Source organism: Ranitomeya imitator, chromosome 4, assembly GCF_032444005.1.
Source record: "Ranitomeya imitator isolate aRanImi1 chromosome 4, aRanImi1.pri, whole genome shotgun sequence".
In the NCBI taxonomy this organism is placed as follows: domain Eukaryota; kingdom Metazoa; phylum Chordata; class Amphibia; order Anura; family Dendrobatidae; genus Ranitomeya; species Ranitomeya imitator.
In genome coordinates this window covers 18,891,225-18,915,407 of record NC_091285.1, presented here as the reverse complement: position 1 = coordinate 18,915,407, position 24,183 = coordinate 18,891,225, and the positions used below count along the sequence as shown (strand labels likewise).

At 44.7% G+C, this 24,183-nt stretch overlaps 1 protein-coding gene and 1 long non-coding RNA gene across 2 annotated transcripts; both read left to right on the top strand.

Annotated features, from left to right (window-relative positions):
- Positions 1–18,042: 18,042 nt before the first annotated feature.
- Positions 18,043–22,452, top strand: LOC138675190 (uncharacterized). Its single transcript, XR_011320644.1, has 2 exons — positions 18,043–18,271; positions 22,106–22,452. It is a non-coding gene; the product is annotated as an uncharacterized lncRNA (long non-coding RNA).
- On the top strand, positions 18,699–22,452 carry LOC138675189 (E3 ubiquitin/ISG15 ligase TRIM25-like). Its single transcript, XM_069763221.1, has one exon. It carries the CDS (start codon positions 18,977–18,979, stop codon positions 20,579–20,581), a length of 1,605 nt encoding a protein of 534 aa, XP_069619322.1. The 5' UTR covers positions 18,699–18,976; the 3' UTR covers positions 20,582–22,452.
- Positions 22,453–24,183: the final 1,731 nt, after the last annotated feature.

The following is a 24,183-nucleotide window of genomic DNA, read 5'->3' as shown; positions in this document are numbered from 1 at the left end:
TCTGAGATGTTTTGTTTCCGCTGACCAGGATGATTGGGTGTCATTTTTGCCGTTGGCTGAGTTCGCCCTTAATAATCGGGCCAGCTCGGCTACCTTGGTCTCTCCATTTTTCTGCAATTCTGGGTTCCATCCTCGTTTCTCTTCAGGACAGGTTGAGTCTTCGGACTGTCCTGGTGTGGATTCTGTGGTGGACAGGTTGCAGCAGATCTGGACTCAGGTAGTGGACAATTTGACCTTGTCCCAGGAGAAGGCTCAGCTTTTCGCTAATCGCAGACGCCGTGTGGGACCCCGACTTCGTGTTGGGGATCTGGTTTGGTTATCTTCTCGTCATATTCCTATGAAGGTTTCCTCTCCTAAATTTAAACCTCGTTTTATTGGTCCGTATAGGATTTCTGAGATTCTCAATCCAGTGTCTTTTTGTCTGACCCTCCCAGACTCCTTTTCCATACATAATGTATTCCATAGGTCGTTGTTGAGGAGATACGTGGCACCTATGGTTCCATCTGTGGAGCCTCCTGCCCCTGTTTTGGTGGAGGGGGAATTGGAGTATATTGTGGAGAAGATTTTGGATTCTCGTGTCTCTAGACGGAAACTCCAGTATCTGGTCAAATGGAAGGGTTATGCTCAGGAAGATAATTCCTGGGTTTTTGCCTCTGATGTCCATGCCCCAGATCTTGTTCGTGCCTTTCATGTGGCTCATCCTGGTCGGCCTGGGGGTTCTGGTGAGGGTTCGGTGACCCCTCCTCAAGGGGGGGGTACTGTTGTGAATTCTGTGGCTGAGTTCACTTCTGTGGTCACAAGTGGTATTGCAGTCTCTGGGCTTCCTCCCTCAGGTGTTTTGGTGAGCTCGTTGGCTGCCTTGCTATTTAGCTCCACCTGAGTCTGTCTTCCTTGCTCCTTGTCAATGTTCCAGTGTTGGATCTGAGCTACTGCATCTTTCCTTGGGCCTGCTGCTCTGCTAGATAAGTGCTTCTAGTTTGTTTTCTGTTTTTTCTGTCCAGCTTGCTATTGTCTTTTGCTGGAAGCTCTGAGAAGCAGAGGGGTGCACCGCCGTGCTGTTAGTTCGGCACGGTGGGTCTTTTTGCCCCTTTGCGTGGTTTTCGTTTTAGGGTTTTTTGTAGACTGCATAGTTCTCTTTGCTATCCTCGCTCTGTCTAGAATATCGGGCCTCACTTTGCTGAATCTATTTCATTCCTACGTTTGTCTTTTCATCTTGCTAACAGTCATTATATGTGGGGGGCTGCCTATTCCTTTGGGGTATTTCTCTGAGGTAAGTCAGGCTTGTATTTCTATCTGCAGGCTAGTCAGCTCCTCAGGCAGTGTCGAGTTGCATAGGTAGTTATAGGCGCAATCCACTGCTGCTTATAGTTGTGTGAGGATAGATCAGGTACTGCAGTCTACAGAGATTCCACGTCTCAGAGCTCGTCCTATTGTTTTTGGTTATTGCCAGATCTCTGTATGTGCGCTGATTACTGCACGCTGTGTTGCCTGATTGCCAGCCATAACAGGATACACCCTCGAGTACTGCAGGAATTAAGTACAGTCATTGATAGACCATTATTTTTAATCTTTAAAGACTCCATAATAACAGGGTCTGTGCCACAGGACTGGCGTATAGCAAATGTGGTGCCAATATTCAAAAAGGGAACAAAAACTGAACTCGGAAATTATAGGCCAGTAAGCTTAACCTCTACTGTGGGTAAAATCCTGGAGGGTATTCTAAGAGATGCTATGCTGGAGTATCTGAAGAGGAATAACCTCATGACCCAGTATCAGCACGGGTTTACTAGGGACCGTTCATGTCAGACTAATCTGATCAGCTTCTATGAGGAGGTAAGTTCCGGATTGGACCAAGGGAACCCAGTGGATGTAGTGTTTATGGACTTTTCAAAAGCTTTTGATACGGTGCCACACAAAAGGTTGATACATAAAATGAGAATAATGGGGATAGGGGAAAATATGTGCAAGTGGGTTGAGAGCTGGCTCAGGGATAGGAAACAAAGGGTGGTTATTAATGGATCACACTCGGACTGGGTAGCGGTTAGCAGTGGGGTACCACAGGGGTCAGTATTGGGCCCTCTTCTTTTTAACATATTTATTAATGACCTTGTAGGGGGCATTCAGAGTACAATTTCAATATTTGCAGATGACACTAAACTCTGCAGGGTAATCAATACAGAGGAGGACAATTTTATATTACAGGATGATTTATGTAAACTAGAAGCTTGGGCTGATAAATGGCAAATGAGCTTTAATGGGGATAAATGTAAGGTCATGCACTTGGGTAGAAGTAATAAGATGTATAACTATGTGCTTAATTCTAAAACTCTGGGCAAAACTGTCAATGAAAAAGACCTGGGTGTATGGATGGATGACAAACTCACATTTAGTGGCCAGTGTCAGGCAGCTGCTACAAAGGCAAATAAAATAATGGGATGCATTAACAGAGGCATAGATGCTCATGAGGAGAATATAATTTTACCTCTATACAAGTCACTAGTTCGACCACACTTAGAATACTGTGCACAGTTCTGGTCTCCGGTGTTTAAGAAAGACATAGCTGAACTGGAGCGGGTGCAGAGAAGAGCGACCAAGGTTATTAGAGGACTGGGGGGTCTGCAATACCAAGATAGGTTATTACACTTGGGGCTATTTAGTTTGGAAAAACGAAGACTAAGGGGTGATCTTATTTTAATGTATAAATATATGAGGGGACAGTACAAAGACCTTTCTGATCTTTTTAATCATAGACCTGAAACAGGGACAAGGGGGCATCCTCTGCGTTTGGAGGAAAAAAGGTTTAAGCATAATAACAGACGCGGATTCTTTACTGTAAGAGCAGTGAGACTATGGAACTCTCTGCCGTATGATGTTGTAATGAGTGATTCATTACTTAAATTTAAGAGGGGACTGGATACCTTTCTGGAAAAGTATAATGTTACAGGGTATATACACTAGATTCCTTGATAGGGCGTTGATCCAGGGAACTAGTCTGATTGCCGTATGTGGAGTCGGGAAGGAATTTTTTTCCCCAATGTGGAGCTTACTCTTTGCCACATGGGTTTTTTTTGCCTTCCTCTGTGTTATATACTATGGGGGGCTGCATTATATTCTGTGGGGGGCTTTATTAGATTTTATGAGGGATGATTGCATACTCTTTGATGGGGCTACATTATATTCTATGGGGAGATGGACTGTATTATATCCTGTTCAGGGCTACATTACATTCTATGGGAGGCTGTATTATATTTATATTCTATGAAGGGTGATTGCATCATACTCTATGAGGGGACTACAGTATACTATATGGGGGGCTGCATTATATTCTATGGGGAGGTTACATTATACTCTGTGGGGGGCTGCATTATACTCTGTGGGGTGGCTGCATTATACTATATGTGGGCTGCATTATACTGTATCGAGGACTATGGGGAATACATTATACAATATGAAGAACTATAGGGTGCATTATATTATGGGAAGTGAATTGTACTATATGGATGACTATGGCGTTGCATTATACTTTATGGAGCACTGTGAGGAGTGTATTATGCTATATGGAGGACTGAGGAATATATTTTAATATATGGAGGACTATGAGGAGTGTATTATACTATATGGAGGACTATGGGAAGTGTATAATACTATATGGAGGATTATGAGGAGTGTATTATACATTTTACAATATGAAGGACTGTGGTGCACATTATAATATATGGAGGAGTATGAGGTGTATTATACGAAACAAGCAAAATGCAGCATATTCATTGGGTGATTGGATTGTTTATGCCGGAATAAAAATCCTTGTTCTCAGCAGCACATCGCCGGTGTAAACTGTAGGAGTGCTGCTGATAACATGATACTGTATGGTGATCTGTTAGTGATCTATTAGTGATTGTTCTGTTCCCATCATTCTTTCTCAGACGGTGGAAAGAGGCCGGGAAACAAGTGTCAAACGACTTCAGTATTGTCGATGACACTCGTTTAGCGGCCTGAGATCAGTGCATGTAAGTACAACCGAAATGCTTCTGTGTGATGTGCAATATGTTAGCATTTGGGGCCCCATTTTAAACTTTGCCTAGGGCCCCACTTTGCCTAAAACCGGCCCTGGGCGCAGTGAAGAACGAGGACACAAGGTTGCAGTCTCTTTACCTTTACTGAAGACTTCAGCATCCACAGTCCAGAGCACCAGACCACAGGTCAGACAGAGTCCAGCCAATTCGGAGGCAAGTCCAGAGTCCCGTTGTCCAGGTGGAAATCAATAGCCTTCCTTTGCGCTGTAGTGGTGTAGTCACTTACTGCATAAGCTTTAAATTAGGGCCTCACAGATGTTATCTCTCTCTCTTCCCCCTATAGGATAGGACAAAACCCGTATGACTGGTGACTTAAGCCTGTTTATAGGGTCTCTTAGATAACTCGGCTCTGTGGGGTGTCACCGTGCCTCCTGACTGTAGGTGCGGACAGGTAACGTGAAATTAGCTGTCCTTCTGGTCTCTGAGGTAAGGCGTAAAGGTCCTTACTACCTTGGTGTTTAGGTTACCCGTCTTCTGCGCATCAGAGGGAGGCAGCCTGTTCGGGGCTGGTCCCCCTCTGGTATTTTCTCCTTTGCTTTGCTCTCCTTACACGCTCGTTGCAATACAATTCTGCCTTCAATGTCTCTTTCTGGGAGCTGCAGCTCTTAGGGCATGCACAGCTCCGTGGACCCTCTGTCCTCAGACTAATGTCTGGAACTTTCTAACTTTCCCTACAGACTACTAGTTATATATATGGGGAGTGACCTGGTAAATAGGAGCAGAAGCTTCCCCTGGTGGCCTGGAGTGTAAAATGTGTTGCATGTTTGTGGTACCTGGATGCAGTTATCCTTCCTTGCCTCCAAACATAGCACCACTCTCCCCGGGAGGAAAGTGACACTACTGTGATGACCAGGACCCTTGGGCACTGCATATGTGTATGTCTGAGTGCTGTATGTGTGTGCATGTCTCAGTACTGTATGTGTATGTCTGAGTACTGTATGTGTGTGTATGTCTGAGTACTATATGTGTGTGCATGTCTGCGTACTGTATATGTGCATGTCTGAGTGCTGTATGTGTGTGCATGTCTGAGAACTGTATGTGTATGTCTGAGTACTGTATGTGTGTGCATATCTGAGTACTGTATGTGTATGTCTGAGTACTGTATGTGTGTGTATGTCTGCGTACCGTGTGTGCATGTCTGAGTACCGTATGTGTGTCCATGTCTGAGTACTGTATGTGTATGTCTGAGTACTGTATGTGTGTGTGTGTATGTCTGCGTACTGTATGTGTATGTCTGAGTACTGTATGTGTGTGCTTGTCTGAGTACTGTATGTGTGTGTGCAGCGCCCCAGAGTCCTGGTCGTTGCAGTAATGTTGCTCTGCCGCTAAGGGTAGTGATGTTATGTCTGATTGCACTAAAGGAGTTCACCTGACCAGGTATCACAGTCACACATTACACTTCACACTCCGGCCACCAGGGGGAGCAAAAGGCACTATGTATTAGGCCACTCCTCACACTGGTAAAACTGGGGGTCGGATAGGAAGTTAGAACAGAACGCAGCCTGGGAGAGATCAAGGGAGGACCTGTCAGGAGTGGGTTCCTGGCAGGTACCTAGCAAAGAGAGTAGAAAGTGACGGAGCCGCGCCTGCACTACCAGTAGGAGTCGTGCCCCGAGAACGGCAACATCCTACTGAGGCGCGTAGCCTGTGACCGGAACACTGAGGAAGTAACTGACTCCATGCACTACTTCAAATAGAGAGAGAAAGAGAGAGAAAAAGAACGAACACGAAAGTTGTGAAGACTATCCCGAATGCTCAGCAGGGAAGAACTACAACACACAGGCGCTAGTGGTAGGCACTGATTTCCACCTGCAAAGGGAACTCTGGATGTGCCTTCGGACCGGCCGGACTCAGCCAGCCCTGTTAGCAGTGCTCTGGATTGCGGATCCCGAAGTCTTCAGTAAAAGGTAAAGAGACTGCAACCCTGTGTCCTCGTTATTAACCGTGCCTCACATCATCACCACCTACACTACTGGGAAGCCCTGGGGATATACTTCACCTGTGGGAAGGTATACCATCTAGCTGCCATAACACCACCCCAGTGGGCCCCAAGCAGCGTTGGTCATCCTAACCGAATACCACAGGTGGCGTCACGAAACCTTGGCCGACTTTCATCACCCCTTTTATTGGACGCCCCTTAGCAGGGTCACGGACCGGGTCCCGCCACCGTGACAACCCCAGAACCGAGATAGAGAGGACCGGTACCGAATAACCCGCGGCCCTGCGTCTGGGGGCGCTCTATGTGCATATCTGTGTACTGTATGTGCGTGAAATAACGCAGGAGTCGGCGTGTCGTCACAGACCAGAGGCAGATCAAGGGTGAACAAAATCTATTAACAAATATTACTACACGCAGGGAGGGAATGAATATGAGAGGATAGGGCACTGGAAAGGGGAATGTTCACAAAAAAATAGAAGAATAAACTTATCAGTCTATACATGTAGAAAAAGATACACGGCACTGCTACTGATATCTGCCCAATGCCACCACATTTATTTATTAACGCTGCTACGCCATATAAGCCTAAACGGGACGCTCGGGTGCACAATCAAAGTCTATGATGATCCAAGCAAACAGAAAAAATAGAAGTGCACTCACCGGTCCAAAAAATGAAAATCCTTTATTCAGAACATATGCAGGTGACTAGAGGGGAACGTGGAGCGGAAGGACGACGGCCGTTTCGCGCAGCTGCGCTTCTACGGGTTTCTTGATTGTAGCTCCTCGGTCTCCAGCGTTGGCACCGACAACAGTGGCACTTGATGTCTCAGAATGGTCCTGAGTAGACGGAGGTCCGCTTCCTCAAAGAGAGCAAAGCATCTTTGTCGCACAAGTCGGGTTCTCCCACCAGCGGTTCCTGGATACTGGGCTCAGTCCTAATGTCAGTTCTCTATGCGGTTTCGCTTGAGCGTGGACTTGCTCCACGGTGTCAGCGGGTAAAGGGTTGGTAAAATCTGACTCAGCCTCTGGTACTGTACTAAGGCACACGTACGTAGCAGTGACAGGGATCACATATGATTCTCCTCCCGGCACAGGGAATGCCAGGCAAATAAATGTCTGTCGTCCGGGTACAGGGGATGTGACTACTGGGATAAACTTGAACTTTTAAACAGATCTGTGTCTCTGTCAATGCAAATCGTCGGAGCATCACCCGATCTATAAACGACTTCTCATTGTGCCTCACATAGATATAACAATAAACTTGGCACACACCAATGCGTAAATGCAGTGAAAAGGAGGGGTTTATTAATGAGGCAGAGTACATACAGTGGTAGATGTTTCGGTCTAATCACTAGACCTTCATCAATGTACCTCACTCTATTAATAAATAGGGCACCCCGGGTCACATGATGGACAGGGAGTCCCTTTTACTGAGAATGGCTCCTGTGGATTGGAAGGAAGCAGACCTCGAAGTGGAGGTGGGCTGGTGTATGCGGACCATGGACACAGTATTCACCGCTTGTCCAGTTGTTACGGCTTGGGCCCCTACTTGAGCACCACCCCTTTCAGTCGTGCCTATGTTTACGTCTTATTACTGTGCCTCAGATAGAGACTGACACAAGTGGTCAGTTTCATACACTGCACTGCACTGCAGGACAGCAGGGATTAGATTATGTCTCTTTCCTGTATATATATATATATATATATATATATATATATATATATATATATATATACAGTTAGGGCCAGAAATATTTGGACAGTGACACAATTTTCGCGAGTTGGGCTCTGCATGCCACCACATTGGATTTGAAATGAAACCTCTACAACAGAATTCAAGTGCAGATTGTAACGTTTAATTTGAAGGGTTGAACAAAAATATCTGATAGAAAATGTAGGAATTGTACACATTTCTTTACAAACACTCCACATTTTAGGAGGTCAAAAGTAATTGGACAAATAAACATAACCCAAACAAAATATTTTTATTTTCAATATTTTGTTGCAAATCCTTTGGAGGCAATCACTGCCTTAAGTCTGGAACCCATGGACATCACCAAACGCTGGGTTTCCTCCTTCTTAATGCTTTGCCAGGCCTTTACAGCCGCAGCCTTCAGGTCTTGCTTGTTTGTGGGTCTTTCCGTCTTAAGTCTGGATTTGAGCAAGTGAAATGCATGCTCAATTGGGTTTAGATCTGGAGATTGACTTGGCCATTGCAGAATGTTCCACTTTTTGGCACTCATGAACTCCTGGGTAGCTTTGGCTGTATGCTTGGGGTCATTGTCCATCTGTACTATGAAGCGCCGTCCAATCAACTTTGCAGCATTTGGCTGAATCTGGGCTGAAAGTATATCCCGGTACACTTCAGAATTCATCCGGCTACTCTTGTCTGCTCTTATGTCATCAATAAACACAAGTGACCCAGTGCCATTGAAAGCCATGCATGCCCATGCCATCACGTTGCCTCCACCATGTTTTACAGAGGATGTGGTGTGCCTTGGATCATGTGCCGTTCCCTTTCTTCTCCAAACTTTTTTCTTCCCATCATTCTGGTACAGGTTGATCTTTGTCTCATCTGTCCATAGAATACTTTTCCAGAACTGAGCTGGCTTCTTAAGGTGTTTTTCTGCAAATTTAACTCTGGCCTGTCTATTTTTGGTATTGATGAATGGTTTGCATCTAGATGTGAACCCTTTGTATTTACTGTCATGGAGTCTTCTCTTTACTGTTGACTTAGAGACAGATACACCTACTTCACTGAGAGTGTTCTGGACTTCAGTTGATGTTGTGAACGGGTTCTTCTTCACCAAATTAAGTATGCGGCGATCATCCACCACTGTTGTCATCCGTGGACGCCCAGGCCTTTTTGAGTTCCCAAGCTCACGAGTCAATTCCTTTTTTCTCAGAATGTACCCAACTGTTGATTTTGCTACTCCAAGCATGTCTGCTATCTCTCTGATGGATTTTTTCTTTTTTTTCAGCCTCAGGATGTTCTGCTTCACCTCAATTGAGAGTTCCTTTGACCGTATGTTGTCTGCTCACAGCAACAGCTTCCAAATGCAAAACCACACACCTGGAATCCACCCCTGACCTTTTAACTACTTCATTGATTACAGGTTAATGATGGAGACGCCTTCAGAGTTAATTGCAGCCCTTAGAGTCCATTGTCCAATTACTTTTGGTCCCTTGAAAAAGAGGACGCTATGCATTACAGAGCTATGATTCCGAAACCCTTTCTCCAATTTGGATGTGGAAACTATCATATTGCAGCTGGGAGTGTGCACTTTCAGCCCATATTATATATATAATTGTATTTCTGAACATGTTTTTGTAAACAGCTAAAATAACAAAACTTGTGTCACTGTCCAAATATTTCTGGCCCTAACTGTATATATATATATATATATATATATATATATATATATATATATATATATATATATATAATTAGCAAAAAGTGAAGGCAGCACACCATTGAAGCAAAATGAATAAAGGGTTTTAATAGCCCATTGGGGCTCTGCAATGTTTCAGTTCTACTGAGAACCTTTTTCCAGGAGAACTGAAATGTCGCTGAGCCCCAGTGGAGTATTACAACACTTTTTTTTTCCATTTTGTCTAAATGGTGTGCTGCCTTCATTTTTTCCTACTATATTGAGGATCGGTATATGTCTGGAAGGTTTGCCACCTGAATATTATAAACTGCTAGTGTAACACCCCAGGGTCCTGGTTGTTTCAGTGGCATTGCTGTCCTCATGGGGAGAGTGATGTCACACTTGGAGGCGAAGTAAGATCTCTTTTATCAGGTACCACAAGTATACAACATGTTCACACTCCAGGCCAGAAGGGGGAGCTCTGATCCAGTTTATGGGTGACTTCCCTATATATATATTCTGGTCTGGAGGGAAAGGGAGAGAGTTCCTGTCAGAGAACAGAGGAGTCAGACATTGAGTGTCAGAATGACTGAACGGGCTGTGCAGCCAAGAGGTGCTGCAGCTCTTGGAGAAAGAGGGAACACAGAAAGATGAACAGATTTGTAGTGAGCGTGCAGGAGAGCAAAGCACAAGAGAGTGACAATTGGAGAGAATAGCTGCGACTGAGCTGCCTCCCTGCAGATCGCCTGAAACCGGTAAATGGAAGACTAAGGTAGTGCAGTATTCGAGATCTCCCAGCAGAAACCAGTGGGACAGGTGATTGCAAGTTACCTGTCCACCACACGCCTGAAGACACAAAAACGCATAGAGCCCGGGTTGTTATAGAGATCCTGTAAAAAGGCTTGAGTTACCTGTCATGCAGGTATTGTCCTAGCCTTTAAAGGGGACAGAGAGAACAGGGAGGACTGTGATGCGAGAGAGAGAGAAGTACCGCCCCCAGAAGAGGGGACAGTAAGGGAAGTCTGCAGAGTGGAAAAGCACGTGGAACGGTGTGCAGGGAGACGAGCTGCAAGGATGGCAGTGGAGCACCCGGGGAACATTGCGGAGCACGGAAGATGCAGGGCGCCAGAGCACGGAGTGGAAGCAGCAGGTTCCCCCGGCTTGGGGAGCGAGGACCCTGATCCGCTACCGATGGTGAGCCCGGAGCTGCTTAACCAGGAGGTGGAGGAGGTAATGCGACAGATGCTGCAGCTGCAACTAGTGACTATGACCAAATGGAAAGAGAGTCTGATGGAGCGGATGTTCGGACGGCTGACAGCGTCACAACCCGTGGCCTCGACTCCTGGAATCACCACTGAGATGACCGGTACCGGAACAACAGGTAGGCCTACTTCCCCCTTAGTGGAGGACACCCTGCTAGGGCCCTTTGAACCCCCGCCAGCCCCAAAACCCGGCCAGCTGCTAAGTCACATAGTTTGGAACCGGATGACAGACATCAGGGACAAGCTAGCTGATCCACTGCTGCCTGAACCGACAGCACAGGCGAGCATGATGGGGTCTGCAGAACAGACCAGGCGGGAAGAAGCCCAGAAAGAGGTCCTTAGCAGGGAGGAAAGATGCCAACAACAACTTCTAAAGCTGGAGGCAGAGAGACAGGAACGCAAACTCTGGCAAAAGGAGCTGGAAGAGCACAATCTAGTGTCTCTTTTGACATCAGAAAAGGATGGAGGTTCATTAGGGAACCTGGATGACAAAAAGACTTATTCATAACATGCCGTGACTTGGAGTCATATCTCCATGAAGGGCACACTTATCGGGACCTGCAACCAGGAGATAAAGAGAGAAAGAGGCTGATATGCCCTCAATGTCCACAAGTACAAAGCCACAGAAGCTTCAACCCGTGAAGCTGCATCAGCCATAGAGACAATAGTTGAACAGCCCAGGATAACACAGGCCACTCAAACGTCTACAATGTGACTGATTTTGATTGATCCACAGGAGCATGAACTTTACGGGCGAAAAGGTCATGGACCCAGGACCTGCCCTGGCAGAAAAAGTAAGCTCTGTTTTTGACAGTTACAATTGAGGCTGGTTTCACATTTGCGTTTAAATCTGCAGCGTTTTAAATGCATCCGCAAGTGGTGAAAAAAACGCATGTAAACGCGTACAAACGCAGCGTTTTTTAGACACATGCATTTTCGCATGCGGTTAAAAAAACGCCGCGTTTGTACGCGTTTACATGCATTTTTTCCTGCGTTTGCGCTTTTGGTACGCATGATGAGAAATTTCACAAGCTGGTTTTTGTTCATTCTGCTTCACAAAAATCGTAATAAAAAGCAATCAAAAATGTCACGTGCCCGAAAATGTTACCAATAAAAACGTCCCGCAAAAAACAAGACATCACATGACTCTGTGGACCAAAATATGGAAAAATAGTAGCTCTCAAAATGTGGTAACGCAAAAAATATTTTTGGGAATAAAAAGCGTCTTTCAGTGTGTGACAGCTGCCAATCATAAAAATCCACTAGAAAACCCCTTATAAATAGAAATCAAACCCCCTTCATCAACTCCTTAGTTAGGGAAAAATTTTAAAAAAATGTATTTATTTCCATTTTCCCATTAGGGTTAGGGCTAGGGTTAGGGTTTGGATAGCTTTGGGGTTAGGGTTAGGGTTTGGATCCCTTTGGGGTTAGGGCTAGGGTTAGAGTTTGGATCCCTTTGGGGTTAGGGTTAGGGTTTGGATCCCTTTTGGCTTAGGGTTAGGGTTTGGATACCTTTATCACCTTGATGGTGGGGGGTGGCTTATCAGTGTCTAGACTTGTTTTTCTCTATGAAAACGCATGCGTTCAAAAACGCAACCAAACGCATGTGTTAAAAACGCATGCGTTTACATAGACAGCAATAGGTTTTTTTGACGCAATCGAACGCATGCGTTTTTTTGCGGCAAAAAAAGCCTCTAGAAATTACTACATGTTGCATTTCCGCGCCAAGCCGCAAGCGACAAAAAGATACATGCGTCATCAAACGCGGCCAAACGCGTACAAAAAAATGCATGCGTTTTTAATGTTAAATATAGGAAAACAAAACGCATGCGTTTTTATGCGTTACAAACGCAGCGGCCAAAAACGCAAATGTGAAACCAGCCTTAAAGAGACAGTGAGGTCATGAACAATGTGTGATCCAAAAACTTTCCTGTAAATAGTTGGCACCTCGTTATGTGCTTTCTACTGGTTGTACAAAGAAGCTTTAAAGAAACTGTTTCTAATGTTGCTGTGAAAATTGGTTTTACAGAGATCTGAAGAAAAAACCCGTTTGACGAGGCCGAAGACAAGGGTCTGGATGCCATGCCTTGCAGCCCGCCCAATCCTACCTTGGGGGTTAACAAAAACGGCTCCCCCATATTGTTGCTGCTGTTTGACATATTGATGAGTAATTGACTTGAATGATAAATTGCACCATTTGAAGCACTACCTCAGTTTATATGTTTGATAAGAAAAGAGTATGTTGAAGAAAGTATAATAAGAGTTATTAAATGAAAATGTTGATTTGTACCACTTTAGAATAGTGAAATTGAGAGATATGTTTGATAGATAAAGTATGCAGATAAAAATATAATGAGAGCTAGTAAGAATAAAACTGAAGTTTTGCACTTTTATTAAAGAGAGTTCTAAAGATACTATTAAAACTAATTAACTTAATTTAACTATTAAAACTAATGTTGCTGCATAGTGTGATAAAGATAGTAAATCCGTAGGGGTAGTTGTCGTTCCATAGTATAGTATAGTAAAGTTCTATATTTTTTATAATTTTATATTTTATATTAAAGTTAGTAGCATTTCAAAATTAATTACCTCCCATAAAGGGAAGCCCAAGTTTACATCAATGTGCCTGTTTCTATGCATGCCAAAAATGTATTTGTATGTCTTGCTAACCTAATGTTAATGTTCTTCTTTTCCCAGTCCGGGAGTACTGGAGTTAACGGGGAGGGGAGTGTAACACCCCAGGTAACCGGTTGTTACAGTGATGTTGCCTTCCTTTCGGGGAGCGTGATATCATGCTTGGAGGCAAGGAGGAGCCTGAGGTCGTGTTGTTCTCCAGGACGCGTGACAGAACTGGAGGACATAGGTCTGTATGTTATTTGCCCACACCAAGTCTGAGGTGAAGCAGTAACCTGAGAGCCTGGGTCGTGATAGAGACCCTATAAAACAGCTCACACTGCCCACCATGCAGGCATCTGTCTTAGGACAGAAGAGAGAGGACTTTGCCAGCATGCGACAAGCAGCAGGGACCTCTCCAACTAGCACAAGTAGGAAAGGCTTACGGACCTCACCTGGGATCCCCTATTGCCTCCAAGTCGGCCGGACTACAGCTACCCCTGCACTTGGTACCCTGGACTGAGGCTGATTGCTACCAACAGTAAACCAGGTAAAGACTGCAAACCTGTGTCCTCGTTCTTTGCTATAACATCTACCATCAGTGCCATACACCTTGGAGGCCCTGGGGACCTACTTCACCTGTGGGAAGTTATACCATCTAGCTGCCAAACCATCACTCCAGAGGACCCATTTAAGCAGCGTCAGTCCCTACTGCCCAAAAACCACAGGTGGCATCATGAACACAATCTGCACCCTACTATTCATCTGTCTCCACACCCTCCATGCACATGATAACTGCACTTGATACTTGACTATTGCACTTACACTTAAACACACGGGCTGATGACCAGATCATGCAGCTTTATATGAAAATCCCTATTTATTATAATTGCCAGACCTAAAATAACAAGCACTTTTCACCTATTGTGTCCCCCCATTTCCTTGTAGATTGTAAGCTTGTGAGCATGGACCTCACACCTAATGTCACGGTTTAAATTGTCTTAACTTGTATTGAATTTATTGTCTGTACATGTCCCGGCTTAATTGTAAAGTGCTGCGGAATTATTATTATTATTACTACAATCTCCCTTTAAAGACATTCCCTTTAACTTGGGTGCCCAGGGCTACGGACCAGATTGCCACCACTGTGACATACCCCTGTGAGTACCGGACCCGGTACTGAGTACCCCACGGCCCTGGCGGGGACTCATGCTTGACGTCACAAACAGAATGGACCGACCCAGCAAACTGGGTCATGTGCGCCTAAGAGACTGAGCCTAACTGTGTGCCTAGTGAACTACTAATTGCGCCAAAACCACCGCCATTATAGCACCATGTGGCATACAGGAGGAGTGGGGCGTGTTGTCATGGGCAGAGCCTGGAAGAACAGTGCAAAAGTTATGGCCGCCCCTCACAGATACTACTATGTTCGGGAAATATGCCCATCAACGAAAGAGGTCCGCCTCCTAGTCTGGGATGGCGGGAAGGAAGGAAAAAGAAACCACCCTCGGAAGGAGGCGGAGGAGGAACAAGAGGAAGAAGCCGAGGGAGTGCTGAAAGCAACATGGCGGAGGGAGGTGAGCGGACACCGAAGCGTGGGTTGGAGCAGGAGGACTCCCCCAGCCGGGACCTGCAAGAACTGTACCCATCACTGATGCTGGATTCGGACCTCCTGTGGAGAGAGCTAGAGGAACTCACCTGGCAGCTTGTGCGGATGCAACTGGAAGCTGTGGCTGGGTGGAAGGAGGCCTTCATCTCGAGCCTTACCAGACATTCGTCTGCAGCTTCATCAAATGTAAATTTTTGATGAAGAATCAACCACAAGTGGAATTGAATCAACAATTGTGAAGTTGAATGAAATTTATTGGCTATTTAAAATTTTTGTGGAAATTCAAAAACTGAAAAGTGGGGCGTGCAATATTATTCGCCCCCTTTAACTTAATACTTTGTTGCACCACCTTTTGCTGCGATTACAGCTGCAAGTCACTTGGGGTATGTCTATATCAGTTTTGTACATCAAGAGACTGAAATTCTTGCCCATTCTTCCTTGGCAAACAGCTTGAGCTCAGTGAGGTTTGATGGAGGTCGTTTGTGAACAGCAGTTCTCAGCTCTTTCCACAGATTCTCGATTGGAGTGAGGTCTGGACTTTGACTTGGCCATTCTAACACCTGGATACATTTATTTGTGAACCATTCCATTGTAGATTTTGCTTTATGTTTGGGATCATTGTCTTGTTGGAAGAGAAATCTCCGTCCCAGTCTCAGGTCTTTTGCAGACTCCAACAGGTTTTCTTCAAGAATGGTCTTGTATTTGGCTCCATCCATCTTCCCATCAATTTTAACCATCTTCCATGTCCCTGCTGAAGAAAAGCAGGCCCAAACCATGATGCTGCCACCACCATGTTTGACAGTGGGGATGGTGTGTTCAGGATGATGAGCTGTGTTGCCTTTACACCAAACATATCGTTTGGCATTGTTGCCAAAAAGTTCGATTTTGGTTTCATCTGACCAGAGCACCTTTTTCCAGATTTGTTCAGTGTACGACTGATTGTTGTCCTATGGACAGACTGTCGCACCTCGGTTGTAGATCTCTGCAGTTCATCCAGAGTGATCATGGGCCTCTTGGCTGCATCTCTGATCAGTCTTCTCCTTGTTTGAGATGAAAGTTTAGAGGGATGGCCGGGTCTTGGTAGATTTGCAGTGGTATGATACTCCCTCCATTTCAATATGATCGCTTGCACAGTGCTCCTTGGGATGTTTAAAGTTTTAGAAATCATTTTGTGTCCAAATCCTGCTTTAAACTTCTCCACAACAGTATCACGGACCTGCCAGTTGTGTTCCTTGGTCTTCATGATGATCTCTGTGCTTCAAACAGAACCCTGAGACTATCACAGAGCAGGTGCATTTATACGGAGAATTGATTACACAGAGGTGGATTATATTTATCATCATTACCGTAGTCATTTAGAACAACATTGGATCATTCAGAGATCCACAATGAACATCTGGAGTGAGTTTGCTGCACTGAAAGTAAAGGGGACAAATAATATTGCATGCCCCACTTTTCAGTTTTTGAATTTCCACAAAAATTTAAAATAACCAATAAATTTTGTTCAACTTCACAATTGTGTTCCACTTGTTGTTGATTCTTCACCAAAAATTTACATTTGGTATCTTTATGTTTGAAGTATGATATGTGGGAAAAGGTTGAAAAGTTCCAGGGGCCAAATACTTTCGCAAGGCACTGTAATTCGCCCTCCTGATCTGAACCCCTAGATAAGGCTACTTTCACACTAGCGTTTTTTTTTACGTACGTCGCAATGTGTCGTTTTGGAGTAAAAACGCATCCTGCAAAGTTGCCCGCGGGATGCGTTTTTTCTCCATAGACTTTCATTAGCGACGCATTGCGACGTATCGCCACACGTCGCATCCGTTGTACGACGGATGCGTCGTGTTGTGGCGGACCGTCGGCACAAAAAAGTTACATGTAACATTTTTTTGTGCGTCGAGTCAGCCATTTCCGACCGTGCATGCACAGCCGGATTTCCGCCCCCTCCTCCCCGGACCTTACAATGAGGCAGCGGATGCGTTGTAAAACTGCATCCGCTGCCCCGTTAATTTTTTTTGCAGTTTGCGTCGGTACGTTGGGCCGACGCATAGCGACGGCCCCGTACCAATGCTAGTGTGAAAGTAGCCTAAAGGTACCGTCACACTCAGCAACTTTGCAACGAGAACAATCTGTGACGTTGCAGCGTCCTGGATAGCGATCTCGTTGTGTTTGACACGCAGCAGCGATCTGGATCCCGCTGTTATATCGCTGGTCGGAGCTAGAAGTCCAGAACTTTATTTGGTCGCTAGATCGGCGTGTATCATCATGTTTGACATCAAAAGCAACGACGCCAGCAACGTTTTTACATGGAGCGAGAACGATAAGTGAGTCGCCGTTACGTCACTGGATCTCTCCTGCATCGTTCTGGAGTTGCTGTGTTTGACGTCTCTACAGCGACCTAAACAGCGACGCTCCAGCGATCTAGTTTAGGTCGGATCGTTGTCTATATCGCTGCAGCGTCGCTGAGTGTAACGGTACCTTTAGCCTCTGGTTTCTGGCTATGTGAGAATTGTAGTTTTGTTTCTTTCTTCCTTCCATCAGTCATGGAGTCTGCTGATCTGAGAGATGAGTTGGCAGGTCCATTTGTCGCTCTACAAAGTGCTGACTTTAGGGGGTAAATACTTATGCACACTGAAGTTTTCAGTTATCTCGTCCTATTTCTTGCTTGCTTCACAATGAAAAACACAAAAATAAATGTTCATAGTTGTAGGCATGTTCTTTGCATTAACTAATGCAAACCCTCAAAAAAAACTGTGAAATTTCTGGTTGTGAGACAGCAAAGCATGAAAAATGTCAAGGGGGCGAATACTTTCCCAAGCAACTGTATATAGCCAAAAGGTGTTTGTGTCAAAATGGCCTGAGGACAGGTTCAAATTCCATTTAGGCTGGAGATAAGAATAAAAAGCAGGACACAACAAGACACACAATAGCCTTCCTGCCTTTTATGACCCCTACAGCACATGTTCTATCTCTTTTAAAACCTTTAGTGTTATTTATTATTATTATTATTATATATTTTTTATAGCGTCATTTATTCCATGGTGCTTTACATGTGAAAAGGGGGCAAATATAGACAAATACATTAAACGTGAGCAAAAAACAAGGCACTAACAGGTACAGAAGGAGGGAGGACCCTGCCCGCGAGGGCTCAAAGTCTGCAGGGGATGGGTGAGGATACACTAGGAGAGGGTAGAGCTGGTTGTGTGGGGATTCAGTAGGTTGAGGATCACGGCAGGCTGTGTACTTTTTGAAGGTTTCTATGGTGGGCGAGAGTCTGATGTGTTGTGGTAGAGAGTTCCAGAGTATGAGGGAAGCATGGGAGAAGTCTTGGATGCGGTTGTGGGAAGAAGAGATAAGAGAGGAGTAGAGAAGGAGATCTTGTGAGGATCTAAGGTTGCGTGTAGGTAAGTACCGGGAGACCATGTCACAGATGTATGGAGGAGACTGGTTGACTTTAGGGGGTGAATAGTTATGCATACTGAAGTTTCCAGTTATTGTGTCCTATTTCTTTCTTGCTTCTGAAGGAAAAGAAAACCAAATGTTTGCAGTTGTAGGCATGTTCTTTACCTGAACTATTGCAAACCCTAAAAAAAATCCAGTCAACTTCCAGGTTGTGAGGGAGCAAAACATGAAAAATGCCAAGGGGGTGAATACTTTAGCAAGCCACTGAATGTAGCTAAAAAGGTGTCTGTGCCAAAAAGGCCTGAGGACATGTTCAAATTCCATTTAGGCTGGAGATAAGAACAAAAGGCACCAACACCACAGGACACACAATTGCCTTCCTGCCTAACTGGTTTTATGACCCCCACACCACATGTTCTAACTCTTTGAAAATCTTTTAGTGCTATCCAGTGTTTGGGGATCAAATTGTGAGTTCAGTCATTCATATTATACGTTTTATCGATATTGTCCATGTCGGCTTTCAAAACATTCACTCCTTATATGTGACCACAATGTAGACACGAAATTTACAGGAGATATAAGATGTGAATTCCACAAGTGTCCATTAACAGGTTAATAGTAAGTGACCTCCTGCTCCTCAGCCCTCCCCTGTGTACACAATATAAAGCCCACCCTTTTGAGCGGGAGAGTTGTAGTTTGGTTTCTTTATGCCTCTGTCAGCCATGGCTTCTGCTGATGTGAGAGATGAGCTGGACTGCTCCATCTGTCTGAGCACTTATACAGATCCTGTAATGCTGAGATGTGGACACAACTTCTGCCGGGTCTGTATTGATCGTGTGCTGGATACACAGGACGAGTCTGGAGTTTATTCCTGTCCTGACTGCAGAGAAGAGTTTCAGGAGCGGCCGGCACTGATGAGGGACTTTGCTCTTTGTAAGATTGTGAAGAATTTCCAGCAAACTGAGCCACATCAGGAGAAGATCACCGGGATCTGCTGCACTTACTGTGTGGACTCTCCGGTACCTGCTGTTAGATCCTGTCTACTCTGTGAGGCTTCTCTGTGTGATAAACACCTGAGGGTTCACAGCAAATCACCAGAACACGTCTTATCTGATCCCAGCACTTCTCTGGAGAAAAGGAAATGTTCTGTCCATAAGAAGATCCTGGAATATTACTGCACTGAGGACGCTGCTTGTATCTGTGTGTCCTGCAGTTTGGCCGGGGAACATCGGGGACATCGGGTGGAGATACTGGATGAGGCCTCTAAGAAGAAGAACAAGAAATTGAGAAATGTTCTGCAGAAACTGATCACAAAGAGAAAAGAGACTGAGGAAAGAGTCCGGAGTCTGGAGGAGCGCAGGAGAAAAGCTCAAGAAATAGCAGCTGGAAAAGCCGAGAGAGTCACTGCCCTGTGTGCAGACATCAGAAGAGGGGTGGACGACCTGGAGAAGAAGGTCCTGAGTGAGATCTCCAGTCAGGAAAAGGAAGAGTCACTGTCACTGTCTGCTCTGATCCATCAGCTGGAAATAAAGAAGGACAAGCTGTCCAGGAAGATGAGACACATTGAGGAGCTGTGTAACATGACGGATCCACTGACTGTCTTACAGCATCCACACACCGGTGACTTGTGTGATCCTGAGGAGGAGGGAGGTGATGAGGACACAGGGGGACATGATAAACAGCTCCATGATGGAAATGCCCAGGATGTGGCTATGATCGCATACACATTACACACATTATTTGACGTAATATCAGGTATAAGGAGGGGGATCTATGTGGAGGGTCCTGCAGACATATTGTTGGATCTAAACACAGCTGCTAATAATGTCCTTATATCAGACGACCTGAAAACTGCAACCTGGACAAGAGAGGAACAGAAACGTCCAGAAACAGCAGAGAGATTCCACAATAATAATCAGGTGATGAGCAGGAGAGGATTTACCTCAGGACGACATTACTGGGATGTGGAGATCAGTAGATCAGGGAGTTGGATGGTGGGGATGTGTTATCCCAGTACAGACAGGAGGAGGCGTCAGTCAGTGCTTGGAAATAATAACAAGTCCTGGAGTTTGTGGAAGAGATATCATAATAATCAGTATTCAGTGAGACATGACTGGAAAGAGATTCTGTTACCTGACAAGATCTCCAGTGATAGATTCAGGATATATCTGGATTATGATGTCGGACAGTTGTCCTTTTATGAGCAGTGTGACCCCATCAGACACTTATACACCTTCACTGCCACCTTCTCCGAGCCCCTCCATGCTGTATTATGTGTATATGATGGTTGTTTGACAATAAAGAAAACATGAGTGTCAGTGACAGGTGATTATATCGATAGACGGGATGTGTAATTACTGAGACTTTTAGGCCACAAGTTTTTTAATCTCTTCCTGTCGTGGCCAATTTCTATTTTTGTGGTTTTTATTTTTTTCCTTCCCTCTTTTCAATAACCATAGTGTTTTCATTTTTTCTGATGTATGGGGGCTTGTTTTTTGCAGGATGAGTTGTATTTTGGAAGTTCACCATTCATTTTACCATACAGTGTAATGAAAACGGGGAAAATTCCAAGTGTGGTGAAATTGTGAAAAAAACTGCAGTTCAGGGATTCTGTTTTGGTAATTGTTTTTACTCTGTACATTTTGGGCTATGTTTCCACGTTAAGGAAAAGCTGCGGAGAGGACGCAGCTCCCCCCAAAGCTTTGCCCCCTTTTTTACACGCGGTGATTCCACGTTTTCGTTGAGCACATATGGAATCACCGCATCCTATACATAGACTGTTATTTATCTTAAAATGTCCAGCTTCACAATGTCATGATTAAGGGAGATTCTTACCCATATGGTTTGTCCTGAAGTTTGTATCCTCCATGTTTAAGTTTGTGAATAAAGAAAACTTTTTTTCACGGATTCCGTGAAGCTGGACATTTTTTTCTCTTGGATTCTACACGCCTGGACACAGCGGGTCCGTGCTCTCGAAACTCAGCTTATGCATCACGGGTGAGGTGGTGTATATTCCTTCTCTTTATTGTTATTTATCTTGCAGAGACTGAGCATCTCCGCAAGATAAATAGACTTGCTGCAGTCTATAAAGACGCGCCGCATGTACGGTTACGCAGGTCTGCCGCCTGCAAGTTTGCGCCATTAGTGCAGATGGGATATCATACAATCTCCTCCACTATGCTGTAACATCTGGACTCTGCGGCAATACGCACCATCCAATCTGCAGCAAATCCTGAACGTGGAAACATACCCTTATGGTAACAAAATGACCTGCAGTACAGTTCTCATCAGTATGATTACGACGATACCAAACTTGCATTTTTTTTCTGATTGTGTCGCCATTTTCTGAGACCCATTGTATTTTTTTTAGGTTGACAGAGCTGTGTAAGGGCTTAATTTTTGCAGGGCACACAGTGTTTATATTGATACCATTTTAGGATAGATATGACATTTTGATCGCTCCTTACAGTATTATTTTGCGGTGTTGCAGCAACCAAAAAAGGCGCAATTGTGTCATTTTTTCTTTTGACTGCGTGGTTTAATGCAATTGGTTTAATTATTTTTATATTTTGATAGATTTTACTTTTATGGATGCGGCAACATGACATATATGTATTTTTTTTTATTTTTTTTAATGGGAAAAGGGTGATTGAATTTTTAAGATTTTCTTGTTTTATTTTTTCATATTTTTGGAAACTGTTCTTTTTTTTAACTTTTTTACTATTTTTATTAGTTCTCATATGGGACTTAACCTTGTGATTGTCTGATCGTTTATGCTGTATATAGAAATACCACAGTATTGCTGCATATTGTAAAAATCATAGTCTCCTTTACAGCCCGGCCACAAGAAGGGTTTCACAGGACCTCTGTGATGACAGACAGGAGGTCTTCACTCCACCCTTGGATCTCATAGTCAGCCATCGGCGCCCTGCGATGGCGTCACGGGGGCTCTGATGGGTGAATACAATGACGAGCCCCCATGCCGACGCTGTGAAGAAGGTTCCATCTCTTTACCCCACAGATTGCTTCACTGTCAAGTTCTTTTCATATAGAACATTTTTGTTCTTGGTGTCACATTGATTGTACTTTACCTCCTACATGTTGGAGGTCCGTTCCTTCTATTAACCCATTGTCTGTTTATTAGAAATACATTTCTGTTAATAAATTGACTATAGATTTCCCAGCTCTGTCATTCTGGTCCCTTAATTCATTTTACCATGAGCCCTTTACATTCTGTATGTGAGCAAGTGCTGGGCCCTGGACAAATGGGGGGCCCACTCGCGGCTGGGACACTAGGGGGCCCGGGCTGCTCCCCCAGCAGCTGTGCAGGGTCACCTGTTTCTTCGGCACTGCTTGACCCGTCACTTAAACAAACATGGCCGACCACCGTGCACTGTGGGGCTGTGTCTGTTAGTAATGAGGGGCCGGTCCGACACACAAGCAAAATTAAAGGCACAGTGCCGGCCCGTCCTCATCATTAGTAGCAGACACACCTACACAGTGCACTGTTTATGTGACAGCCATCAAGCAGTGCGCCCTCCATAGCCACATGCCAGAGGAGCCTGATGGGTGACAAGCCTGGGGGAGGTGAGTGAGGCCTGTGTCTGTCTGTATGTCTGTGTATGCCTGTGTGATGTGCAGATCTGTGTATATCAGTGTGTATGACTGTATACACTGTATGTATTTATTTTTGTGAATTTGTATTCAAATATAGATATATAATAATAATCTTTATTTTTATATAGCGCTAACATATTCCGCAGCGCTTTACAGGTTGCACACATTATCATCACTGTCCCCATTGGGGCTCACAATCTAGATTCCCTATCAGTATGTCTTTGGAATTTGGGAAGAAACTGGAGAACCCGGAGGAAACCCACGCAAACACGGAGAGAACATACAAACTCCTTGCAGATGTTGTCCTTGGAGGGATTTGAACCCAGGACCCCAGCGCTGCAAGGCTGCTGTGCTATCCACTGCGCCATTGTGCTACCCTATATGTACATTTCTGCGCATTGTATGTGTGGCATGTCTGAGTACTGTATGTGTGTGCATGTCTGCATATTATATGTGTGCATGTATCTGTGTAGGCCCCTTAAAAAACTGTGAGGAAAGAATGGTTGTTACTCCACATAGAACTATAGAACAGGACGGCACTAGAACGATACTATTTTCAAAAGCCAGGACTAAAGATCGGATCCAGAGCGTTAGGCGTCACGCTTGCTAAGGGGTATTTGGTGCTCAGCATATGAAAGCCAATAGTTCGTGTGTACATATAGGAAAGAAAATATGCGGCACTCACCCCAATTCTGCAGTGGAAAGCGTGAATTTTAATGGAAAACTTAAACAGATAAAAATCCATTACAACATCAGGTAAGCAGGAGGGTGCGGTGTTGGAGCTTGGACGACGGCTGTTTCGCACAGCAGGTGCTTCGCTGGACCCGTCGAAGCACCTGCTGTGCGAAACGGCCGTCGTCCAAGCTCCAACACCGCACCCTCCTGCTTACCTGATGTTGTAACGGATTTTTATCTGTTTAAGTTTTCCATTAAAATTCAAGCTTTCCAATGCAGAATTGGGGTGAGTGCCGCATATTTTCTTTCCTAAATGTACAAAAGAATGGTTGTAGATGACGAGGAAATAGCTAATATATTAAACACCTTCTCCACGATATTCATGGTGGAAAATAAAATGCTAGGTGAAATCTCCAGAGACAAAGAAAACCCTATATTAAGGGTCACCAATCTAACCCAAGAAGAGGTGCGAAACTTGCTAAATAAGATTAAAATAGATAAGTCTCCGGGTCCGGATGGCATACACCCACGAGTAGGGTTGAGCAAAACGGATCGTTCATTTTCAAAAGTCGCCGACTTTTGGCAAAGTCGGGTTTCATGAAACCTGACCCGATCCCTGTGT

Bases quoted from the DNA above. Each gene is read 5' to 3' on its own strand.
- LOC138675189 (XM_069763221.1), top strand. From the start codon at position 18,977: ATGCCTCTGTCAGCCATGGCTTCTGCTGATGTGAGAGATGAGCTGGAC.